The 13,842-nt window shown below is 41.1% G+C and overlaps 1 protein-coding gene across 3 annotated transcripts in view; it reads right to left on the minus strand.

Annotated features, from left to right (window-relative positions):
* Positions 1 to 338: 338 nt before the first annotated feature.
* Positions 339 to 13,842, minus strand: part of LOC121185960 (zinc finger protein 516-like) — a 51,402-nt gene continuing 37,898 nt past the window's right edge. For 2 of the 3 annotated variants that reach the window (XM_041044511.1, XM_041044510.1), the window contains exons 5-6: positions 11,932 to 12,002; positions 5,391 to 9,238 (exon numbers count right to left, since the gene is read on the minus strand). In XM_041044511.1, coding sequence (XP_040900445.1) covers positions 9,179 to 9,238; positions 11,932 to 12,002 — 131 coding nt within the window. In that variant the 3' untranslated portion in view covers positions 5,391 to 9,178. Of the gene's footprint in view, positions 351 to 5,390; positions 9,239 to 11,931; positions 12,003 to 13,842 lie in introns of those variants that run through there. The other variant, XR_005894395.1, reaches the window with a different exon arrangement.

A 13,842-nucleotide genomic window follows, 5' to 3' on the forward strand; every position in this document is an offset into this window, starting at 1 on the left:
GTTTGTATTGAACTTGTAGAAATACCAGTAGAATGAAGTTCATTCATTTTGTGTCAGTACTAAAATGTAACATTTTAATTACTCTGGAGAAATATAATATTGCCAGTAATGTTAAAATAGAGAAGAGAAATGATACTGATACTGAAATGAGTTGTAATGCAAGCTTCTTATTTGAAATGGATCATTTTTTTTATTGAATTAGTAAGTCAGTTTAATCTGATGAGTTTTACTATATTTTATCAAAATATCCCATGAATTTATAAATTAAAAATTATGTTGGCTTCCAAATGTAAGAATGATGTTACATGAGTTTATGATAATTAAACCCTACTGCATTCCTCTATCCCTACCTTTGTTCCATTTCCCTCTAAAAAGAGGTGTTTGCCATTACATTAGCATCATATTATGAAAAATGTGTAACTGGTGAGGCTGATGTTGGACCACCTTTGTCACATGCTTGCGGTAGGATTGGGTGACCTCCCTATAGCACATGGGAAATGCTCAGCGCCCTTGAACAAGGTTGGAGACCATCACTAATTACCAAAGAGGAGGGCGGAGTGACTGGTAGACTCTGTTGTTTGATAGAAACACATTGTTCATTTTTCACGCAATAATCATCTCCAAGTACAGATATAAGCCAAAACAAAAACAAAAAACTAGCATTTCTTCAGGCCATGTTATCCTCTGTGATTTGGCTTTACTGGAAGAAAACCATAGCGGAGTGAGGTTCAAGCCGCTGAAGGAGAAGAGGAAGAGAAGAGATGAAGGGTATCGGACAGCATTTGTTTCAACAAGAAGGGCTGAGGGTGATAGAACAGGCGCTGAGCCAGAAAAGAGATGATCCCCCTTTTTCTTAATCTGCTGTGATGTTCATGTCAATTGGTAAAGAGGGTGTGACCGATAGAATAGATTCCCAACTTAAAGGCTTTATAACACCACCCCTCCCTTTAATTCTCCTTCCTTGTTGTCTTCTTGCAAAGGAGCAGAAAAAAAGAAAAGTGTAAAAAAGGGCGACTGAAAGGTTTCTGCCGTGAGTGTAACGTGAAATTTAAGCCGCAAGAATCAGCCACCAGCATTAGCTGGTTAAGTATCAGCAGCAGAGAAGGGGCAATGAATGTAAAAGGGGAGACATATGAAATGTCATTAATGTTAATTCTAATCACTTTTTGGCTATTAAGCACAAATTAGTGAAGGCGATGTTAAATGTCATGGTCTGTCCTGGGATTCATATAAGAGAGGGTGGGGGCCACAGAATAGGTTCTCATTTACATACTTAAGATCCAACTTAATTCTCACAAGGGGTGATGGAAAATGAAGCCGAGCGGTAAACCGATGACGATGACACGCAGGCTCTGGAAAAACACAAACGTTTTCTGGCGGCCGATTCTTCATTGTTCGCGCTCAAGGTCATTTTCTTGAGCTTCTCGTCGGACGTCATTCCCTTGAATAATTCCGCTCAGGCTTTTCCTCCCTCTGGCTTTAAGGTTTGCGCTATTTAAGACCAATCATGTCAATGTGGAAAAGAATTAATCCTGCTTAAAAATATATTACATGACTAGAATGTATGTTAACATCCCCCCTGATTCTGTCTCTGGATATAGACTTTAGTTTGGTAGAGCAGGAGATAGTTGAAGTAAATAATCATGTGGGCTAGATATCAAGAGGAGTTCATTGTCAAGTTCACTTATATACTTACAAGGGCTTGTTTTCATGTAGGTACTCTGTATCTGTCAAGCACTCAAATCCTGGAAGGAAATCAAGGCAGTGAACAATGCAGCATTTTAAAAGCAAGTCAAGCTCAAGCCCCACAAAAACCATGTCATGTAATTCACTGCGATAGATAGATTAACCTCAGTGCACCGCAGAGGCCTCTGCATTCTTGTCCACATTGTTCTAATGGCAGCCCACGGTCTTTGGGAATATCCTGTGTTTTTTTTTTTTTTGTGCTCCTCTCTCTTTCTATCCTCTGTGGCTACAGTTGACTGTGGGAGAGTAAATAACATTTGATATGCATAAACAGCCCCTTCCTATTCATTACTGTCAGAGCATTGGAGTGCAGGAGGCGGAGGTCAGCATGTGAAGGTCCTCCTCAGGCAGGAGAAACGCCTGTGGTAGCTGTCACTCCTCTACTCCCCCGCCCTCCTTCACCACCACCACCCCCCCACCACCACCCTCCTCCACCACCACCTCCCCCCCACCCCCACGACCACAACTCAACCCACAGCTCTCCCTCCAACACCTCCCCTTCCTCCCCCTCCCTCGCTCCCCTATTAGCACAGGCTCCAGGTCATAACCTTTCCGTGGCATTTTGCGATTCCACCACCCTTTGATTAGTGCAATATTTACATATTTCACAGTGGAGAGGGCGTTCTTGTGTCGCAGACACTTGAAGTGTTGTAAATGCGTTTGGCCTTTTGCCTGGGAAATGCGGAGGAGTCGGACTCTCTGGTGGTAACTGTAGTCAAGGCTGCCATGCTGATTTACGCCGTAGTGTGTTTTAAGTATATTTACCCCTCCATTGCCCACACTGCCGCCGCTATTGTACATATACAAGAGCCATTTGGTCTGTGATGTGGCCCTTGCCTTCCTGAGGAAGACCGTTTAGCAGCCATTAGAGAGGGATAGTGCTCCCTGGTGGCAGATACAGATCGTGCCCTCTGACTCGGACTGTACACAGCAGAGCTACAAAGGGTTACATGCAAAGAGGAAGAGAAGAATCTGCTCCGGAGGGATGACTACAGTTCATTCTTACATGCAGCAAAAATGAGAGAGATACCAGACACACATGGATGAAATGCAAAGCTCAGAAACATGTAACAAAGGTTAGAGCCTGACTCTCAATTCAAGTTACCATGTGTAGGACTGGATGGCTTGAGTTTTTGTTTTAAGATAAATGAAGGAATCCTTGTAAACACAGTCTGTGCAGTATATGTGGTGGGTCTTCTGGTATAGTTGTAGTCGTAGTGTAGTCAATAATCTTACCCAAACATGCTTTAAACTGTTGTAGAATTTGAAAACGTTATACCCAATTATTAGTAATTTATTTGTTTATTAGAAAATGAGAAAGAGTAAAAATCATTTTAATTTTTGTAAAGCTCACCATGTCCTGACAAAACATCTATCTTAAGGCAATGATTTGACATTTTGCAAGATATCATCTTTCTTGCTGAGAGTTTGAGAAGATTGATACCATGCTCATTTATTTGCTGTGAATGAAAGGCTTAGATTAGCATAAAAACTGAGGAGAAAACTTCAAAAAGTAACTGCTCCCTGCCAAGAAATAGTCTCATAACCCACTGAACAACTGCAACTTGTGGTCTTTACACCTTGGTTCCTACAAGTCACGGAACAATCAAGATATATTGTGTTAATTAATGAGCTATAGAGGTGGCTAACCACCTAATGACTACCTTTTTTTTTAAACTGGACAGATATGATAATGATATTGATCTTTTCATCTAACTCTGAGCGAGAAAGCAAATAAGAATATTTCATAAAATGTCAAACAGTTCCAGTGTATGCTTGAAACAAACTAGTTTGAAGTGTTGTCCAACCATGTCTAAAGACAGATTTATAGCAGTTCTGATCTCTGTTTCTGTTCTGGCCAAACTCAAAGGCAGGATCAAAAGCCTGTCATAGAGAGGACCAAGACATGATAATCATTCAAAGGGGGATAACACATTTTTGTACAGTCTCCTTCTTGAAGTTCTTCTTAGTGCAACACTTGTTGTTTCACAACATGAAAAGTGGTGAAAATAGTAGTAAGGAATGAAAAAAGAGAGATAGAGAGTTGGAATTCTGCCATCTTTCTCACTTCACTACTGCATGACATGGGTTTGCTTGTCAGGTTTGGAAAGTTGCAAACATTGTCAGACGTAGCCCCCTGATTTCCAGTATTGAAAAAGTGTAGTTGAAGGGGGTTTCTTACACTCGTTGGGGGTCTAAATGTTGTTTTAGGCTTTCACATTCAGGTCAGAATGTGATTCTGAGTGAAATATGTCAGTTTAAAGTTCAGGGTATCTGAATGGTCACATAATACCAGTTAACGTGTGTCAGTCTAAAAATCCAATCTCTCACACACATTCTATGTGCAATGGGAAAAAGTAATCTGTTGATACCCCTGTGGTTACACCTCTGTAAAAGCAACAACTTCTAAAAAGAACAGTGGCAGCTACCTTTTACGGCACATAAAGATGTGGGGGGGGAAAAAGCACATTATACTCTGTTCTACAACACACCTATCCATCAAATTTGAGTCAGCTTGACATTCAGTGCATTTTCCTCCTCAGTCAGTCATTCAGTCAGTCAGTCTGCTTCTCTGTGCTGTGTGACAGAAAGAAGAGATGTCAGCGAACAGGTTTTTCAGGGAGCTCAGGGCCGTCACGTCTGCCTTCGCAGTGACTGATGAGGTTGGGAAGAGTGACGGGCAGCTGCAGTCTTTTCTCAGCCCGCAGGCCTGCCTGGCATTAACGTTATGTGCCATGTTCTCAGAGGGAACCCGTCATTCAGCCGTCACTCAAACCGACAGACAGATGGTGCACATAGACACCGAACATGAAAGAGACTGGCAAAGTAGCGATGAATCCCTAGGTGGTCCCTCGTAGTTGAAGGGTGAGGGTTTCTCATCACAGTTGCTTGGCAGCTCGACTTCAACCGCATGGCCACACATGGACATCAAGGTGCCAACGGGCACGGACGAACATCAAAGTCACTATCCATCAAATGTGTCACATGCTATGAAAGCGAACAGCTTGCAGGATGGCTCAGGTCTGATCTGTTTTCACCTCGTCCTCATGAATCATGGACAACTTTCACTTTCTTCTGAAAGCAGAGGAGATTATATGTGGAGCATTTTTTTTTACAGAAAGTTGCCCTGTTTGTCATAACAGTCAGGAAGGCAGAAAGTTGTACAGTATGTTAATTCAGTTTATTCTGGAAGAATATTCTATCTTTGTTAAAGTAATTTATGTTGTACTTCATTCGTGCTGGGTGCCAATGTTTTGTCATGATTGTATTGTAGTATTGTTGTATTGTAGCTGTCGTGAGGGAAGACTGACTTCTCTATTCGATATTTAGGGTTGCTATACCAGTATAGCTTGTGTGCACAGTGCTGACAGTAACATCTGATAACTATAGGTGACCCAGGCAAGAATAAGGTGTGTGAGAGAGACACACAGAAAAAAAACAAAATATGTTCAGTTTTTTTTTCCCTGTCAATATTCACAGACAGTTCACTGCATGGTTCTTTGTAAATTTCACACCAGTAGTGTGAGTAAAAGGGAAAAATAATCTCTGAAAACTGTGAATCTGTGAAGCTTTTTCATCTAAACTTGGACGTGTTCAGTCACAACGGCAAAACAAGCAAAACCAGATGAAACACTGCCAACAGGTGCCATTTTGTGTGTCTTTATTGTGGACATGACATTACATCTTTTTGAAATGATGTACAAAAGTGTAACAGAACTGAGAATGGCTCAGACGAGGTAGAGCTTTCACATCGGCTTGCTGGCTTGAAAACGACACGTTATAAAACAAAAACAACCCAGAAAAATCAAATTAAAACAAACGCTCCTGTCTGCCTCTGTCCTCTTATCGTTTTTGAAGTGATAATAAATACAGATATCAACCAAATACATTTGGAATAATAATGTCTTCTAAGGTAAATTAATCATGAAGTTCATAACAAATAAAAAAAGCAATAAGGACACAAATAATACAACTTAAGAGGCATGATAAAAACCCAACCAAAGAGAAAAGAACAACACCTGCCAGCCCCTCTGGGAGGGCAGCCATGACTAGCTACTGAACAAATCCTACAGTTTAGCAAAGAGAAAGACTAAAAACACACTCTTACATCTTTATGAAAAAATAAGCACTGCTGCACCTAGCATTATCAATTCCATGAGGAAACGTAGCTAAAAAGCTGCGCCACACAGCTGTCACACAACAAATCGTTTGTCATTAAAATCTATGGAATCATCCTAAAAAAAGAAAGAAAGAAAGAAAAACAAAAAGAAAAACATCCTCTAAAACAGAAATGACTTTGAAGTGTGTTAGCTGGCACCATTAAAAAGACATTCTCAAAGAAACCTTAGCTAGAATAGGACGAATTGAGAACGGTTAAAGCAGTAACCTAGTCTAAGTGCACTAGTAATGCCATTTGGTTTCTACTGCTGTTTATAAAGGGTTTGGTAAAAGTGGATTACAGATATACAGTTTATATTACATACACTCACTCCCGCTTCATAGTTTTTCTAAGTCACACTTCGGAGTACAAATTCATAACTGAGGAGTTAATCTTAAAGGGAATTCTGTACATTGGTATTAGTACTACACTACCTCGAAGGCTAGAGTATCCGTTTCAAGTATTTTCACTACCCACACCTTCAGTATACACATCTGTGTATTATTAGGCATATTCAAGCACACAATATTGTATGCATATCTAAACAACCCACTGGTATAGCAAACATTTCATCATCATGTAAAAACTACTGAGGTCTCACAATAGATGGGAAGTACAGTACTGTATGCTCCGTAATCTTTAACCGGTGTGAATTTTGATTTTATGCGTACAAAAATGTCTCCGCCAACCGACAGTTCTGCTCTTGCTCTTTAAGCTGGAGCTACTTTGAACTGCCTTTCTTTTCTTCTTCTTTTCCCCAGTGTGTCAAGGCATGGCTTTTTCAATCTCAGAGACCGCTGAGGGGAGAAAACTAAGCACAGGACACCAAAGAAAAAAAAAAAACATTTTGTCCTTGCAAAGAACAGTTCTACCTTTATACCAGCCAACAAACTTAAAACAGGCTTTCATTGCAGAGGAGGAAGGCTGGTATACAAGGCATCTAGAGGGAGGCTGGAGTACACAGAAGTAGGGAGTGGTGGAGAGGTTTGAAAAGAATCAACATACACATGCGTTAAAGCACACTCACACACACACCTGTGTTAAGGCTGTGATGGCTCTACTGTTCAGTATAGGCTTCAAAATGTCTCCCCTCATGTACTTATCCCTGAACTCTCTGGAAGCCTGACCTCCTGACCTCTGGCTGCTCTCGATCTCTCTCTCTCTCTCTCTCTCTCTCTCTGACCTCTTCACTCTGTCCTTCTGGAATGCAAATCTTCCCATCTCAGTTCGAGAAATTAAACTCACAGCATGGGAGTTTGGCTCATTAGTCTGCTTAAAATGTTAACGAAATTAGCTCTGAATCTCTGGTTGTTTGTTTTGAGGCATGTGCACATTAACATACAGTGTATATATGATTTAAACTGCCAAGTTTAAATTAATAGCTGCACATTTTGGGAAATATGCACATTTACTTTCTTGTCAAGACTCATGTCTGTTCGTTAAATATGAGGCTAGAGTTAGCAGCTAACGAGCTTAGCTTAATACAAAGACTGGAGACAGGGAGAAACAGCTCGCCTGGCTTTGATTTTCCCCCTCAAATTATTTAACTTTAAAAATTTTTAGATGATTTCCACTATTTTACAAGAGAAAATTCATTCATTCAATTCAGAGAAAACAGAAACAGTATGTTTCTGATTTTTTCCTATCCCAGTAACTATCCTGTGATCCTCTCAGATTACTTAGGGAACTTAGGGTGGGAGGTAATGTGTTAAGGTATCGTGGGCTGCTGACAGGCTTTCAGCAAAATCTAAGATGTACCAAAGATCCCATCACATTAATTTTAAGGAGATCAACAGGCAATTAGCAATTAGCAATGGGAAATATTAAGATGTATGTTTTCTGGCTAAAACTAGCAGTGCCATATTCTCCTTCGCATTTACATAAGTTTAAGTCCACCAACGTCTTCCCGCCACTCCCACTGTTTTGGAGTCTAATTCAAAGTCAGAAGTGTCGGTGTGGGAAACACTCCCTAATATGAAGGGAAAACTGCCTCCTCGCAGTCCTTTCCTCTTAAATGGACAATAATTGAATGACCATAAAAATGGTACGCTCATTTATATTGGCTATTAAAAACGCACACTCTTTTTAATGAGCACTAAAGCAGACACCCCCATTAGCGTTCTCTCTCTCTTTTTCTCTCCTCTCTCTTTCTCTCTCTCTCTCTTCAATCCTACCTCTCTTCAACACTCTCTCTCTCTCTCCTTCTAATCATCAGCTGTACAGCCTCAAGAGTGGTCACTGCACTCTGGAGTGCACACGGAGATGCAAGTCTTCGTATTCACGACTTAGCCCAGAGGAGACGAACTTGCAGTGTGTCAGCTGACTGCTGATGAAGGGCAGAGCATCTTCTCCTCTCTCATGTCATCTCTTAGATGATTGGTGTCCTGAGGAATGTACAAACTCATACAACAAAGCTAAAAAATAATGGGAGATGGGGGCAACTACAGCAGCCATGCAATGCCACAGTCCTTGATTAGACCGCAACTGCAGTCAAGTTCAGTTTTTCCTCTTCTTTTCATAAAAATTTTGCTTTTCTTGTAAAGCTGTGCCAAGCAACTTTACTTGCTGGTACCTCCAAAAGGGCAGCAAGAGGTAACTCTTTCAATTCTGTGGGGCCTCTAAATTCAGATATCCTTTAAGGTGATGTAAACTGTACACAGCTTGCTCCTTTTTGCCAACCTTCACAGAAAAAAAAGACAAGCAAAATATGAGTCCAGCTTTCGGGCTAAATCTTTATATTTCATTCTTCATTTCTTCTCTGTAGAGAAATATTTCTACTTCTGTGCAGACCTGAATTTCAAACTGCAGAATTTCATTGTGAATTCTTTCCTTTAGGAGACAAGACACTCTTCCTCTGTGGTCCCATTTTGTGATTTTACAATCGTCTACCACAGTTTTAACTAGCTTTTTTACAAGACAAAAACTTTCAAAAACTACAAGAACCTTCACTGAAGCAAATTCTTCTAAGGTCATTAAAGGATGATGGGTGGCGAGGAGAAGCTCAAAAAGTCAGTCGTGAGTCCTGGGTCCTACTTCCAGTCCTCTGATTTTTAGGAATGCTGACGGTGTTTTTGGGTTGTGTGAATCCCTGACTAGTCGTGTCCCAAGTCCAGATCCTGGTCTATCAGGTGGTTTACTGTTATTGTTTTTGTGGTGTTGGTGGGTGTTTGGCAGCCAGCGCTCCTTGCTCCTCCTGGCTCAGTAACAAGCTCCTTGTGTCTGGATACTGGCTGTTGTCAAAAGGCATATGGTGGACACTCTGGACATGCGTCTTTAGGTTCCCTTTCTGAGAGGCTCGGTATGGGCAGAGCTGGCAGCAGAATGGCCTCTCCCCTGAGGAACACACACACACAGTTAATAGGTCAGGTTCGAGGCCACAGGTGCCGTTATACATAGGTTTTGGAGAGGACAAGACTCTTTAGGGAATTGTGAATATACAGGGATTTAACAAGACACAACGATGTAAACCACAGATGAGACTCCCTGCAGTGGAAACAAAAAAAGGGAGAAAAACAAGCAAACACAGACAAACATAAACCAAGACACATGACGGCATTCAACTAGACGTAGGGAAGCATTAAGCAGGTCAAGAGCAGCATTCACATTTAATTTTTTATACCTAATTTCACTTAAAAAGTTAACTTTGCTTCTCTCTCCTGACCCAGATGGACTAACTCTTCCTTTCTGTTTCCTGCCATCTGGAGAGAAGCGCCACACATCTCCTGTCTGAGCAGTCCTACTTTTCTCTCTAAGCATTTCTCTCAATCACCTAAGTTGCCCCCCCGCCCCCACACAGACACAACCCCACACACCCCCCCTACCCAGCCCCATCCCCAACACACACACACATATTCAAACACAATCCACACACACCCTATACTCTCTCTTCTAATTAGACTGACCTACAATGGCACAGACACCTCTGCAAAAAAAAAAGAAATAATAATAGTAAAAAAAAAGCAACAAACACCTGAACAAAACAAATGAGATTGCCATTTAATTGCACCTAATTATCATTTTGATAAATGGAGGAATATCAAAGCGGGAAAACAAATGACTCCCCCTGCCCCTCCCGAACCCCTCTCCCTGAAGAAGAAACTGGGAAATATAGCTGTTATCATACATCATCAGAAACACAACAGAGAGAAAGAAAGAGAGAAAAAGGGGGGAGGGTGAGAAAGAGAGAGATAAAAACAAAAAAGATATAATTAATCACACAAAAATCAAAAAAAAAAAAAAAAGCAGCTGGAAAGACGGTGAGGGTGAGACGTGAAAGGAAAGCGAGAACCTCCACGACATCGTCCTGCGAGGAAACATCGCTGACGGGACCGGTGCACTACATTATACTAAAGGTTATCGTCACCGTAAAGCAGCGTCAACACTACATCTAATTGGACCCCTCTGCCTCGCCTGCTCCCATCATTCATAGTGTGCGGTAAATCTGAGTCCATGCGGGTGTGTGTGTGTGATTAATTAAGATGGAGGCGCAGCGTGTAGAACACAGCTCTCTCCGAATGTCAAAGCAGAACAGATTTACTCCTCTCTTCCCTCTGCCTCAATGCTCGTCTCCATCACTGACTCAAAAAACTCTGAAAGTCATTAAAGGAACTAAGGATTTTTGCAACTTGTTAAATTTCTTAACAGTTTGTGTTAAGTCTCATTTACAGATAATCCTCAAAATTCTTTTGAATTGTCTCCATTATCGTTCCATGTGGAGTCTTTCATTTGTCCAACCAACAATATAAAAACCCAAATATATTCAATTTACTGTCATACAAGACAAAAGAAAGAAACAAATCCTCTCAATTGATGAGCTGGAGCCAGTCGATTTTTGGCATTTCTGCTTGAAAAGCGACCTCACCTGTTACTTTATTATCAAAATAGCTGCCAATATCTCTCCATCTCTGATGCTCGGTGCTAAGAGTCACAATTTTTTTATTGATGAAGTTTGAGTTCTTCTAGGTAGAGCTCTTCTGTACGTCAAACCAAACATCTTTTTTCCCCACCTGTGTTTCCTTGCTGTGATGTGGTAGGAGAATCACAGCCAACACTGAAACAAACATAACTGTCACCAACTGATAAGTTTGCAGCCACCAGCGTCTGCACGTATGATCATTCCTCTTGCTAACTACCAACATGCAGTTCTTCTGATTGAACTGTACTGTTGGACACTGCATTGGAATCAGATCCCACCAGTTTAGCTGTGTGGTCATTAACATGAATTGATTGATTTGCTGATTAGCATTTCAAAGAGTTTTTATAAACTGCTTTGATGAAGGTTTTTATGAAATGAACTACTGTCCACTTGTACCACATTTTTAACATAGAGAAGGAAATATAATGATCAAATGTAACCAAAATGTACTATAGAGCCATTTACCCTAAATTACCTATGGACCTTTAGACATGATTACAGTGCTGATAAGTTGTTTTATAGATATTTAAAACAGTAAATTCAGTGCAGGCAAAGACTAAACACACTGAATTTATAACAGAAGAATCATATATTCCAAAATCAGAAATTTGGTGCAAATAAGAAAAATTTTCATTTCAGTTTTGTCAGTGTTAAGTGAAAAATTAGCAACTAAAGAACTACAAAAAACTGCAGTATGTGGTTCTAATTTTATCCAATAAGATTTGAGGGAAATTTACAAGTGTCGGGTTGCTTCTTCCCCGTTAATTAAAAAAAAAAATCCTTCAGGTGTAATTAAAACATAAAAGTCACCAGAATTGAAAGAAAACAGAATCTTTTCAGTTTTCAGTTGTGATATGTGCACTGGACACACATGCTGATGTCAGGTGTGATCCAGCAAAAAAAAAACTTCAGATGTGAGAATGCCAGGTGTTAATGCCAGGTGCAGACAGTGCCACGTGTGACTGTTACACATGAAAAAAAAAAAAACATTCACAACAAGATGGGGGGTGCAGGATTGACACAGACACGCACATGCGGAGGTGAGACAGTAATAATAAGAAACATGCAGAAGCGATGGGGGAGCCCAGTGATTAGCCATCGTGCCACATACTTGTTTGGGAGCTTCAGAAGCGGTGGTGTGAGCGTCAGTACCTCTGTGGAGTCCGTTAAAATCAAACCCAACTGTGGGGGGAGAAGGAGGGGGAGGGGTGGAGGAAGGGGAGGGGGAGGAGGGCATTTGGTTAAAAGCTCTACCAGATCCACACAAGCATTTTTTTTTGTTTGTTTTGTTTGTTTTTTTTTCTCTTCCACCACCATACGCACACGGTAGCATTTGCCACCAGCACCTTTGCTAATAGAGGGGAGCTGGCAGTGATGATGATGGTGATGATGGTGGTGATGATGGTGATGGAACCTGGTGGAGGCAAGTCAGTGATTTAATATGACGCATGTTAATGGAGGCCTCGGGGTGGCTGGCCTTTCCTGTGTGTGCACGTCCATGCTGAAGACAACCGCTGGTGACACCATTAATTACAGCCTCGGCAAGTGTTTACAGAGCCTATGAGCCTACGCATGGGCGAGTGTGTGTTTGTGTGTTAATGCAGTGTGTGTGTATTTACAGTAGGGCTCAGGGGGAAGCTGAGCACCGCATCACTTACCATTTGGCCTCTGTCACTTAGAATCACTGGCTGTGCCACATATCATTCACACTCTCTATAAAGAAGCTACTTAACTCACTGTCTACTGTCATCACTGCAGGCCCGGCTGATGGACATGACAGGACAGGAGAGGGGAGAGAAGAGGAGGAGGAAGGAAGAAGTGAGGAGGGAGGAAAGCAGGCAGCCAAGAACCGAAGAGGAGAGAGGAAAAGGTGAGAGGAGACGAGAGCAATGGGAAAAAGAGGTGAGGAGAAAATCAGAGAAGAAACTAGAGGAAAACAATGGAATAATTAGAGGAAATATTTAGATGAGATCAAACTGGAGGAAATGGAAGAGTAAGGAGTAAGAGAAAGTAATGAGGAGGAGAATATGGAAAAAGGTGACGTGAAGGAGAAGACAGAAGAGGAAAAGAGGAGAAAAGCTACAATGAGAGGGAAATATAAAGGTAGAAAGGAAAGGAAATTTAAACAAAAAAAGAAAAGCAGAGAAAGGAGGAAATGTAAAGAAAAGAAAAGGGGACAGAGGAAACGGAAAGTAGTGGGGGAAAAGGAGAAAGTAGAGGAAAAGGTAGGATGTCTGAATCAAGCTGTTTAGTGAATAGCATCAGGACGCATGCAAATGGATTCATAAGGCTGGCGTGGACAAATGCTGTTCTGCTTCATTAGAATGCGCAATTCCATCTCTCTAATTGACATGTGATTAATAATGTATACAATTTGTCACAGGTCAGTATCTGGAGCAAATCATGTTTCAGTTTAAAAAATAGAGACAGCTGCCCAGCCCAGGGCGGGGAAGGACTCACAGACTGGCTGTCACACTTAACTGAACAAAAAGATCTGTTTTGATTTATTTTGGAGAAAGCAGGAACACAGCCGACGTATGGAGAGTCAGGCGATGAAATATGGTGGAGAACGTGAATCCCCGTGCATATATTCTCTATATCTCATGCGAGTGTTTCTGCGTGGATAAATAGCTGCGAGGATGATGATGTGTGTGCACAGGTGGCACAGGAATGAGTGACTGTTGAAGGAGTGCCAAAAAAATGGGAAAGTCTAGTAATACATGAATAACAAGTGGCTAATCTGGTTGTTCTACAGGTTAAAGACCTCTCTTATGCACAGTACTGTAAAGTAAATTGTCATTGCTGTTGCTCTTTGCTGAGGTCATTAGTCTATGACTGTCATAGCTTTCCCTTTTTAAATAATTTTACACTCTCGGTGACTGATGGTCTTGCAGCTTGACTACCAACCATTTTTTTCTTTACAACTTCTTTTAGCTGTGGCAAATGGCTTTGAAAACTCCCATTAAAGGACTGGGTGTAAGGACTGGGATCCTTTAATACCTCAAAAACACACTTATTATTG

The sequence above is a fragment of the Toxotes jaculatrix genome, chromosome 8 (genome assembly GCF_017976425.1).
Source record: "Toxotes jaculatrix isolate fToxJac2 chromosome 8, fToxJac2.pri, whole genome shotgun sequence".
Classification (NCBI taxonomy): Eukaryota; Metazoa; Chordata; class Actinopteri; family Toxotidae; genus Toxotes; species Toxotes jaculatrix.